Below are 12,639 nucleotides of genomic sequence, written 5' to 3' on the forward strand. Positions count from 1 at the left end.
TTTGGCAGCCATATTAGCTTGAAAGCTGATATTTAAAAAAATCCCTTCTCGGAAAACGCTTCACCGATCGATGTGATACCTGTCCTGTGGTAAAAATGTGATACTTCAAAACTGCTGAAGGGATTAAAACAAAACTTGTTTATTTTAATGACAGTTAACGAGGGCATATCCGCATTGTCACGAGCATGGACTACGCAGGGGCATATTGGCGACACAGTCGCATTGCTCTCGTTCAATATATTTCACTAAATTTTATAATGTTTCAATAATTTAAGTTAAGTATACATAGTTAGTAAGAAAATAAGGTTTTTTTTTTGTTTATATGATGCCTCGTTGTAATTTTAGGCATTTATTGGACTATTTAATCGTTTGTAGAACAATTTGAACACGTCCTACATTATGGGAAAGATAACAAAGTTTGATTTTTACATAAATTCACCTTTTCTCTCGTGGAATTTTTTTGATTTTGATGTGCCGTGCTCTCTATAGAGTGTTGGTGCTGCCCAAGCAGTTTATTGGCAAGGGTTATACTGGGTGGTTTGCCATTGCCTTCCCAGCGTTGTTTGTCCGTACTCTGTCTTTTTAAATGCTGAACATCAAGCAAGGAAGCAGCACGTTTTTATGAGGTTATTGGTATGATTCGGCCTGGATTTGAACCACCGCCCTCCCAGATTCAGAGTAGACGCTCAAATTGTTATGTCACCAAGTCTCATTACCTTTGCCACCGAGAGTGGACGAAGGTGATGGTTTCACCCATGTCTGTTTGTCTTTGTGTGTTAATTTCTGCGAACAGGCTATCTCGAAAGGTTGTGGACGGATTCGGACAAAATTTGGTGGAGAAGTTGGGTATGTGACAAGGACGAAATGATTAGATTTTGATGAAGATCCGAATTCGGATCTGGATCCGAGAATTTTTTAAGTGATTCGTCACCATTTAGTTATAGGGCAAAAACTATGTATGGCACGATATCTCAAAAAGTTATGGACGGATTTGGACGAAATTTGGTGGACCGGTTGGGTGTCTCACAAGGAAGAATTGATTCAATTTTGGTGAAGATTCGCTTATGGATCCGGATACCAGAATATTTTAAAAGTGATTCGACACTAATGAGCAATAGGACCAAAAAGCATATAGCATGACGTTAAAAAAAGTTATTGACGACATATGACAAAACTTGGTGAACGAGTTGGTGAGGTGACAAGAACAAGCCGATTCGATTTTGCTTCAGGTGTGAATCCAGATCCGGCCTATTCGTGGAATACAAAACATGATTTGTCAGTCTGGTGGAGGTATATGCTCTCTACAGAGTGTCGTTCTAGTTCTGTAGCGTGTACACTTCACAATTTATATGACCCCAGCCTCTGATAAATACTGTACTATTTTCTGTACCTGTAAGCATAGCAGGTGGATATGCGTGCTGTGTGCTAAATGGATTGTCCATTGTAAGTCAGTCTTCACCATGAATAATAGAAGGCGCATCCCACTTTGCAAGCCTGTGGTGAAATGGTGGCGATCTGGTGTAAATTCAGGTGTTTTATGCCCCTGCATCCCTGGATGCCTGCATTGTAAAATGTAGACAATGAAACGAGCCTCTGCATTTCGCTGTCTCGTATATAGCACCTGATATGGTAAAGCACCATATATAGCACCATATGGAAATATGGAAATACTGTTGAATACAGAGAATGAATGGGATGGCAACATAGAGAGTAACCCAGTTTTAGGACCGGCAGAGAAGATAACTGAGAAGGAAGTTGAGGAAGCGATAAAAGCAATGAAGGGTAGAAAAGCGGAGGGCCGACGGGAGTTGTGGGAGATATGTTGAAGGCAGCAGGAAGTTGGGGTGTGAAGAGAATGACAGAGATCTGTAATCTGATGGTGAAAGAAGGCCGCATTCCAGTGGATTGGGAACTGAGTACCCTCGTCCCTCTATACAAGGGGAAAGGTGACCCTCTGGAGTGTGGCTCGTACCGAGCGATAAAGTTATTGGAGCATGGAATGAAGGTATTGGAAAGGGTGTTGGAGAGGAGGATAAGGAAGAAGGTGAAGATCGACAAAATGCAGTTTGGATTTATGTCAGGAAGAGGAACGACAGACGCGCTTTTTATTGTGAGGCAATTGCAGGAGAAGTACATGTAGAAGAGGAAGAAGTTGTTTCTTGCGTTTGTTGATCTGGAGAAAGCATTTGATAGGGTTCCACGTGAAGTATTGACATGGGCATTGAGGAAGTTAGGAGTAGAGGAATGGTTGATCAGAGTAGTGATGGCAATGTACAAAAGAGCGTGCACAGCTGTAAGGACGAAGGACGGGAACAGTGGTGAGTTTGAGGTGAAGGTGGGAGTGCATCAGGGGTCGGTACGAAGTCCACTACTATTTGTAGCTGTGATGGAGGTGTTGGCTCGGAACATAAAGGAGGGTTTACCGTGGGAGTTGCTGTATGCAGATGATCTGGTGTTGATTACTGAAAGTATGGATGGACTGAAGGAGAAGATGAACAAGTCGAAGGAATGTATGGAGACAAAATGTCTGAAGGTGATTATCGGAAAAACGAAGGTGATGGCAAGTGGTAAAACATGTGGTGAGGTGGAAAGAACTGGGAAGTGGCCCTGTGGTGTGTGCAGGAAGGGTGGCGGAGTGAACTCCATTCAATGTACAATGTGCGCTGAGTGGGTTCATCAAAAATGTAGTGGTTTGAGAGGGTCATTAACCAGTGTGGCAGCTACATTCAAGTGTAAGGTGTGCACAGAGGGAGCTGCAGATGGAGGAAATGTTGAGTTGGATCTTGGAGACGGCATGAAGCTGGAAGGTGTGAAAACATTTTGTAACCTCGGAGACATGCTGAATGGAGAAGGTGGATCAGACTCGGCAACGGTTGCTGGAATGAGATGTGCATGGAAGAAGTTTCGGGAACTGAGTGGCGTGCTGACGAGGAGGGGAGTGTCGTTGAAGCTGAAGGGAAAGGTGTATGCTGCATGTGTGAGAAGTGTTTTGATTTATGGGAGCGAGACATGGGTAATTAACGTAGAGCAGCAACGAAGGCTGGAAAGGGTGGAAATGCGAATGGTTCGGTGGATGTGTGGAGTATCGTTGAGAGAGAGGAAGACAAATGATGAATTGCGAAAGATGATGGGAATAGAGCCTTTGATTGATGCTGTGAAGAGAAACAGTTTGAGATGGTTTGGTCATGTGTTGAGGAAGGATGAAAGTGACTGGTTGAGAAGAGTGATGGAAATGAATGTAGAAGGAAGCAGAGGACGGGGAAGACCGAGAAAGACTTGGCTAAAGATTGTCGAAGAAGAAATGTGGGCAAGGGGGTTAACAAGGGGAGATGCAGAAAATAGGGCAAAATGGAGAAGATTGTCATGGGGACCGCAAGGCTAACCCCCGCTCTAGCAGGGAAAATGGCCTTAAAATGCCTGTTGTATATAGCACCTGATGCCCTTCTTTCACAACTCAAATAACCACTCTCCTCACCTTTCCCCACCATTCCATTACATACATCCTCACCTTCTTTACCGCTGTGAACATGCTCAACATATGATGATTCCTACAACTGCGGCTTTTTCGGCACACATGAGATCCAAAAGCAGATCGATGGCAATTGCTCCGTTTTGATTGAAAGCCTATTAAGAAGCAAATGCATGCAATCAGCTTTGGATGCTTCTAAATCAGGAAAAATCCCTTGAGAATTTTCTCGTGAGGAATACGATTTCCATTTTACAGCTAGGCAAGGCTGCAAAGCAAGTGCTAAGGTCAGGATTAAGTCCGGCAGATATAAAGTAAGGAGGAGATGCAGGGTTTATAAATTACACTTAATGCTTGATTTTCACAAACACTTCTCATCCATTTAAGATGTACAAGTAAATGAATTACCATTTGTGTGGTTGATGGGGTTTAGCTCTGATGTGTCACAGTGAGTCCGACTTTGACGAACAAGATGTGCAGTTTTGCTTCACAGTGCAATTTCAGCAGAATATTGACTACGTCTGTGTCAATCTAAGCATAATTAGATGATACCTACACTTTCCAACTACCCAGCAAAAGGAAGTAAACCAATGACAGAGGAATCCGAATATGTAACTAGAAAACATCTGAAAATGCAAAGTTCGCCCGCGTCCGCAAAATCAAGATGAAAATCCGCAAAAGCTGAAAATGCAAAGATCATATTCAGCTTGATCTCTGATCATCAATTTGGTTTCAGACCTGGTCACTCTACTCTGGACATGCTGCTTCTGCTTTCTCAACAATGGATGGAGGTCCTCAACGCCAAACAGGAAATTAGAGCTGTCTCCCTTGACATTTCACGTGCCTTCGATACGGTCTGGCACCCTGCTCTGCTCACCAAACTCTCCTCCTTTGGTATCCATGGAAATATCCACGCATGGCTGGCGGACTTCCTCTCTGGTCGTAGTCAACGTGTGGCCCTGAATGGGTTTCTCTCATCTCCTCTTCCTGTTCAGGCTGGAGTTCCCCAAGGTAGTGTTCTGGGCCCTGTGCTTTTTCTGGTCTTCATCAATGATCTCTCTGACTCTCTTGAAAATCCTCTCTATCTCTTTGCTGACGACTCTACTCTCTGTCGCTCCATTCCTCATCCCTCAGATCGGCAGTCTGCATCCTCCTCAATCTCTGCAGACCTGGACAAAATCACAGACTGGTCAAACAAGTGGAACATGTCTTTCAATCCTGACAAATCTCACACTCTTACAATGTCTCTCCGAAAGGACCGACTGGACAACCCTCCCATCTACTTTCTCAACAATCCTCTCCAAGAAGTTCTGTCGCTCAAGCTTTTGGGTCTCACTATCTGCCATGATCTTTCTTGGGAAAACCACATTTCCAAGCTGGCCTCCAAAGCCAGTCGCCGACTGGGCATCCTCCGTCGTGCGAAGTCCTTCCTTGGCACACCTGAGCTCCTCACCACATACAAGGCTTTCATTCGCAGCTCAATGGAATACTGTTCCCCCCTCTGGGCTGGTGCTCCTGCCTCACACCTCCTCGGCTTCACGCTGTTGAGGCCAAAGCTTTCAGAATCATTGGAATCTCCTGCGATGTAGTCAACACCGAGGGCCTTTCACTCACTCACCGCAGGCAGGTTGGTGGTCTTTCTGTCTTCTACCGACTCCTCTCCGGCCTTGCTCCCCCAGCTCTCTCTGTGCTCTGTCCCCCCAATATTCCTTCAGGTCGCACAAGATCTGCCTGCAACCCTCTTATGGTTAAACTGCCACAGTCTAGGCTCTCTGCTCACCTTCACTCTTTCATTCCCCTTTTCTCCCGCCTCTGGAACAAACTCCCCCACTCCCTTCAATCCCACTCCTCCCTCCAGGTCTTTAAAACAGCTGTTCACCACCATCTCTTATCTTCCCCCATCGAAAACCTTGATCTTTTCTACCCCCGGTAATTCACCCCAGAGTCCTTGTAGTGTTCATATGTTTTATTCCTCTCCCACCTCCCCCCAAGTCCTCCCGATGTCCCTGCTCTCAAATGTTGTGTTTGTGTCCTTCCCCCTCTTCCCCCTCTCTTTTGTGTCCTTCCCCCTCTCTCCCCATCTTTTCTGCCGCTCCCCTTGTTTTTTGTGTTTTGTGTGTCGGTTTGTCTTTTTGTGTGATTAATGTTAGCTCTTTCACGAGCCTCGATCTTGTATACAAAAAAGACGTCTTGTACTTCTTCCGTATGCTCAAAAGAACGAAAACAGTTTAAAAAAAATTGATGATTTTATACAGCCTTGACCTTTAAGCTTTAGATCTAAAAAACAAACAAAAAACAAACAGCTTCCATCCTTTGATTGGTGAACCAATTCTGTAACCCAATATGCAAATTCTTAAAATTTTAGGTCAATTGGATGAAATTTATGATTTTATGCAACCTTGATGTTGACTTTTTGATCTAAAAAGAACAATCGACTCCATCCTTTTGATTATTTAACCAATTAATTGACCCAATATGCAAATTCTTTAAATTTCAAATCTATCAGGTGAAAATTGGCAATTTTACGTAACCTTGACCTTTAACCTTTTGATCTAGAAAAAAAAAACAATCGGCTTCTAGCTTTTGATTGGTGAACCAATTAAGTGACCCAATATGCAAACTCTTTAAATTTCAGGTCAATCAGGTAAAAATTGGTGTTTTGCACAACATTGACCTTTGATCTTTTGATCGAAAAAAAACAAACAATCGGCTTGTAGCTTTTGATTGGTGAACCAATTCAGTGCCGCAATATGCAAATTCTTTAAATTTCAGATCAATCGGGTGAAAATTTGTGTTTTTTTGCAACCTTGACCGTTGACATTTTGATCTAAAAAAAAAAAGCATCTAGCTTTTGATTGGTGAACCAATCCACGGACTCAATATGCAAATTCTTTAAATTTAAGGTCAATCGGATGAAAATTGATGATTTTATTTGACGCTGACCTTTGACCATGTCACTAAATTATTAATTTGCCTTTTTCCATATTCTCATAATAAAGCTTTGTTGAAAATGTGACGATAAAACTCAAATGGTAAATTGAAATTTCAGGTCAATTGAATGAAATTTGATGATTTTATGTGATGCTGACCTTTAACCTTTTGACAAAATTATAAATTTGCCTTGTCCGTATTATCATAATAAAGCTTTGGTGAAGATTTGATGACAATAGCTCAAATGGTTAAAAAAAAGTTACGGCACACACAGGCACAGGCACACACAGGCACAGGCACACACAGGCACAGGCACACACACATACGCACAGGCACACACACACACAGGCACAGGCACACACAGGCACAGGCACACACACACACACACACACACACACACACACACACACACACACACACACACACACAGGCACAGGCACACACACACACACACACACACACACACACACACACACACACACACACACACACACACACACACACACAGAAGTGATTGCTGTACCCCGTCTCCTGCTGTGCAGGGGACGAGTTAATAAATATGGAGATAGTTCACAGACTTCAACAGAGCACACTTGAATGATTGACAATGCTGGACCAAGAAACACAATTCCACTACCCTTAACCATGGTCGCCTGTCACAACAAGCAATGTCATGCTGGATGGGGATGCTGACGGAAAACTCACTTGACATAGGTAAGGAAGGTGAGCAGGTAAAGTACACAGGCAAGAACATCAGCTCGGCCCACAATCCCCGCCACCTAACATGCAGCACAAAATGGCAATAATCACAATGATTTTGGCAAAAATGGAAACAACTATATTTAAAAGTAACTTTCATTGTAAAGTATCAGCTGCTCAGAAGGTTTATACATCAGAAGACACGTTTAATTTAATTCGTTTTTATGTGGTTCACCCACACCATGTGAGATTTTATAGTTATATTTACCTGCATTTATGCTCCTGGACTTGTGAATGATGTATATATTTCTAACATAATTTTATTAACTGACATTTTTCTCCAACATTACCACATTCTTTACATTGAACCATCAATAATTTATTCTGTCATATATCAAGTCAGGAATCAAACCTGTAATCGACCAGTCAATGCATTCCATTAGATACAACATGATTTCCATTTTATTGAGAAATTTAAAATAAGAATCCGTTTTCGATACACACAGGCATCCACTTTCCACCATCCCTCACCGCCTCACAGTGTACTGGATGGGATGCAAATAGGAGGGCGGCGAGGCGGGCCGGATGCTTGCGGGTGAACACAGCAACACGACATGTGCACAGGAAGAGAAGTGTCGCTACTGTGTGCAGGAGCACATTCAGTACATGGAAACCCAGAGGTTCAACTCCAGAAATACAAGCATTGAGCCTGTGAGAACATATGAAGAACATTGAGTGAGTGAGTGAGTGAGTGAGTGAGTGAGTGAGTGAGTGAGTGTGTGTGTGTGTGTGTGTGTGTGTGTGTGTGTGTGTGTGTGCTTATAGGTAGAAAGTTAGAAAATAACATATGGTTGTATTAGAGGAATGACTGAATATATTGACACAGCTGACTGTGGTCATGGATCTAATGATGTGGACCTAAATGATGTTTGAAAAATATTTCAAAAACCAAATCACTCAATGGAGGCCGCCATCTTCCGAATGCGGAAGTATGCATAAAAAAATTGCGAAAAAGTTCAATAGGAGTTTGTTTCACCCATCTTTGTTTGATTCACATTCATATGCACCTCTAATTTGTAATTAAAATACTTTAAGACCAACCTCCTTCCCCAGGCCCACACGGGCCCTGGTTATCTTCAACGAAAATCGTCACCAAACACCAGAACCAATGAGATTCGAGAATTTGAAAAAATATTTCAAAAAAGCTTATTATGCGTTTCAGAGGCTGAAAACGGCGTCAAATATTCTAAAATTGACAAAGAATTATTTTTTAGAAATCTCGCGGCCGTAGCGGAAAGTTTTTCACGGCCGGAAATATCCGAAGTTGAGACGGAATTCACCAAATTAATCAAGAAGTAAATTTTATCAATTTTAATCTCATCCAGAATGCAAATGGTGTCATTTTAGGTCTGAATTTGCGAAATTTTGTGAGCTGACCAATCAGCGATCAGCTTAGGTCAGCCAATTAGCGCCATCGACACGGTTTGATTAACGACAGTCACACATTGCCGTTGAAACGGCGCTATCGTCTGATCTGTCGGCACTGATCTTACTGCAAGCTACTTCTACTGGTGGAGGAAGCCGCAGTGCCTGGAGAGCACCAGTCCTGACAGCGACTGAAGTTAGAAGACGACACACATACTGTGAAAACGTATATTAAGCCCAGTTAAAATTTCTTAAAATAGGCCCTAAGCTAGCACATCGTATAGTTACTTCCTTAAGCTTCTTGTGACATTTATTGTATGTAGGTATTGGGGAGGACAGTCTGCTCTTCTCTTTTACCAAGTCTTACCACTTACGGTACCTACTACATCTACCTACTACCAACTACCTAACCTACTGATGCCATAGTGATGGGTCAAATAGTGGCAAGAGGCTTTGGCTTCGCTGGCTCATTGAGGCTTTGCAGTCGGGTACTAGTATTAGCCGGCGAAGTCGGTGTTGTGAATGAACGCGTACGTATTATGTTGAAAAGCCAGATTTTGCTGGATTCCTTGAGAATTTCGAAGCTTTGTGGCACCAAATCGCTCAATGGAGGCTGCCATCTTGCGGATGCGGAAGTATGCATAAACTAGAACGGGCACTCGGTAGAGCGCATACCTTCGCCGCAGCTACTGTTCTGTACTTGGTAAAAATACGATTTTGACCTTTTCGTGACCTTGACCTTGACCTTTGACCCGATTGCTCCCAAAATCTAATCAAATGTGTCCCGTATAATAACCAATCATCCCACCAAATTTCATGCAATTCGGTTGAATACTTTTTGAGTTATGCGAATAACATACACACACACACACACACACACACACACACACAGACATACAAATAAATACACAGCGATCAAAACATAACCTTCCGCTTTTGCGAAGGTAAAAATTGAAAAAAGTTCAATAGGAGTTTGTTTCACCCGTCTTTTTTTGATTCACAATCTTATGCACCTCTAATTTGTAATTAAAATACTTTAAGACCAACCTCGGCCCGCACGGGCCTGGTTATCTTCAACGAAAATCGACACCAAACACCGGAACCAATGAGATTCGAGCATTTGAAAAAATATTTCAAAAACCAAATCACTCAATGGAGGCCGCCATCTTCCGGATGCACAAGTATGCATTAAAAAATTGCGAAAAAGTTCAATAGGAGTTTGTTTCACCCGTCTTTGTTTGATTCACAATCTTATGCACCTCTAATTTGTAATTAAAATACTTTAAGACCAACCTCGTTCCCCGGGCCCACACGGGCCCTGGTTATCTTCAACGAAAAGCGTCACCAATTACCGGAACCAATGAGATTCGAGTATTTGAAAAAATATTTCAAAAAAGCTTTTTACCACATTTCGGACGCTGAAAACGGCATCAAATATTCTAAAATTGACGAAGAATTATTATTTTTAGAAATCTCGCCGCCGTAGGGGATAGTTTTTCACGGCCGAAAATATCCGAAGTTGAGACGGAATTCACTGAATTAATCAAGAAGGAAATTTTATAAATTTTAATCTCATCCAGAATGCAAATGGTGTCATTTTGAATTATGTACGGTACCTACTACACCTACCTACTACCAACTACCTAACCTACTGATAACATAGTGATGGGTAAAATATTGGCAAGAGGCTTTGGCTTCGCTGGCTCATTGCGGCTTTGCAGTCGGGTACTAGTAATGTTATTACAAAACAATATTAATACCAATAATATCCGACTTCCCCAAGGGTCAACGTTTCTAAATAGCTTATCATGGCGTTTCCATGAGAGCAATGGCCCAATGGCCTCGACCAGCGGTAAAAATATTATATAACACAAACACATATGATTAGCTTTTTAAACAATCGCTAATGCTGTTCATAACACTGAATAAAGAAATTTGGAGGAATCCCAACATCTGTGAGGTACGTTTTACTTAGAGAACTGAGGGAAGATATACTGCACTCTATATACCCCACGAGTCGGGTTAATAACATGACCCTTTCTGGCGCTAACATGGCGTTTTTCGTACCGAACTTTTGAAACTCGCTACCGCTGTTTAACACGAACCTGAAAGGGAGGAAGCCCGGGTTGTGCTCATTGGCCAAGCAGCTAGCTAGCACTTGCCAAGTCAGCCGTTCCTTAACGGGTTTTAATGGAGTGCTTGCTCGATTGCTTCGCCCACTCGGCGATCTCTCCACAATAAACTTGTTAAATGAACACACCCAATGTTCTTGAGACCCGACCATAGATCGACTGTAATCTATATACCCCGAAGAGGAATGTCCCTTCCTGTCGCTCCCTTAGTTAGCGGGTGTACTAGTTCCATAAAAGAAACAAAAGGTAGATATATTATATTTTATTCAAATAAGAGACACAATAATGATTATTTTTTCGAGAAAATCTCGTTTGGATTTAGCCATTTGCATCACATACAAATTACCTTATTTACAACAATGATGTTGTTGAAACAGAAACTTAACTTAACAAACTTAACATAAACAGAAACTTAACTTAACAAACTTAACTTAAACAGAAACTTAACTTAACTTAACAGAAACGTAACAGAAACTTTCCTCCTTCATGATGTCTCTGATTCCTTGGTATCTCTCTCAGGTTACTCCCTCCTCCGGTATGATAGACCTGAGCCTCGGCCTGGAGGTGGGGTTGCTATCTTTATAAAAAAAACTCTCTTCCTCACTTGCCCTGCACTGCCCTCTCTCCACCTCACCCCCAGGAATACCTTTGGCTACGTCTTCACCTTCGCTCCCACCGTTTGTTCATATGTGTGTTGTACCGTCCACCAAACAGTGATGACTCCATCTACATCTTGTTGTCTGATAATATGGACCAACTTCTATCAACCCATCCCAACTCTCTCTTCCTCATATGTGGTGATTTCAACTGTCACCATGCCAGTTGGCTGGGTGTGGGTACCTCTCTCACCAGCCATGGCTCTTCAGCAAAGGACTTCTGCGACTCACTGGGACTGACACAATCTGTCAATTTCCCGACCCGGATCTCAGTCAACAGAGCATCTTCTCTTCTGGACTTGGTTATGACTAACTTCCTTGAAAATGTCTGCTGCTCTTCTTCTGCTACAATCGGCTCATCTGATCAGATGCTTGTTAAAGTGGACATCTCTCTGACCATTCTCAGAGAGCCTCCTCAATGTCGACGAGTCTGGCATTTCACTCAGGCCAACTGGCACGGTCTTCAAGCAACCATCAATCATCTGGACTGGTCTCCAATCTCTACCGCCTCTGACATCAACTCATCCTGGGAATTCTTCCAAAGTAAATTGCTCTCTCTCATACACAGATTTAGCCCATCTCGTTTTCAGTTGTCATACCCTTCCGCCCGTCCATGGTACACGGAATCTTGAGATGAGGCTGTTGCCCGGAAACAACTTGCTTTTGTCTCCTGGAAAGCAAATCCAACGGAAGGAAATCTCATTTCCTTTCACAAAGCCCGAAACAAGTGTGTGTCCACCCTCAGGAGAGCCAGGAAACAATATCTCTCCATTCTCAAGACCGAACTCTCTTTTCTGTTTCCCTCTTCCAAATCCTGGTGGCGTCTGTTCAAATCTGTTTCTGGAGTTTGTTCCCCCTCCATCCCCTCCCTCACCTCAAACGGCTACACGGCTGACTCCGCACGTGAAAAAGCTGAATGCCTCAACTCTGTGTTTGCCTCTAAATCTTGTGTCCCAAACCCATCCCTCTCTGTACCCACCGAACCCAGTCGTACCCAGCTGCTCCTGGACCCTGTGTCCTTTCCTCCTGACAAGGTGGAAAGGTTTCTGTCAACCCTCGACTCTGATTCTGCAACTGGACCTGACGGCATCAGCCCACGGGTCCTAAAATCCTGTTCTTCCGCTCTTTCACTCCCTCTCTCTGTTCTCTTCACCCTCTCTTTTGCTCAAGGTCATCTGCCATCTGCTTGGAAATCAGCCAACATCACCGCTTTGCATAAAAAATGTGCAAAAACAGATCCTAGCAACTACAGACCAATCAGCCTTCTCCCAAATATCAGCAAAGTCATGGAATCCATCATTGCTTCGGATATGAAATCTTTCCTCTTCTC

At 42.9% G+C, this 12,639-nt stretch overlaps 1 protein-coding gene across 1 annotated transcript in view; it reads right to left on the bottom strand.

Moving 5' to 3' along the window:
* TMTC1 (transmembrane O-mannosyltransferase targeting cadherins 1) overlaps window positions 1-12,639 on the bottom strand; it is a 120,855-nt gene that overhangs the window by 92,984 nt on the left and 15,232 nt on the right. The window contains exons 2-3 of the mRNA XM_078773604.1: window positions 7,628-7,805; window positions 7,103-7,176 (exon numbers count right to left, since the gene is read on the bottom strand). Of these exons, the coding sequence (XP_078629730.1) occupies window positions 7,103-7,176; window positions 7,628-7,805 (252 nt within the window). The remainder of the gene's footprint in view (window positions 1-7,102; window positions 7,177-7,627; window positions 7,806-12,639) is intronic.

Source organism: Myxine glutinosa, chromosome 3, assembly GCF_964187855.1.
Source record: "Myxine glutinosa chromosome 3, kmMyxGlut1.1, whole genome shotgun sequence".
Taxonomy (NCBI): Eukaryota; Metazoa; Chordata; class Myxini; order Myxiniformes; family Myxinidae; genus Myxine; species Myxine glutinosa.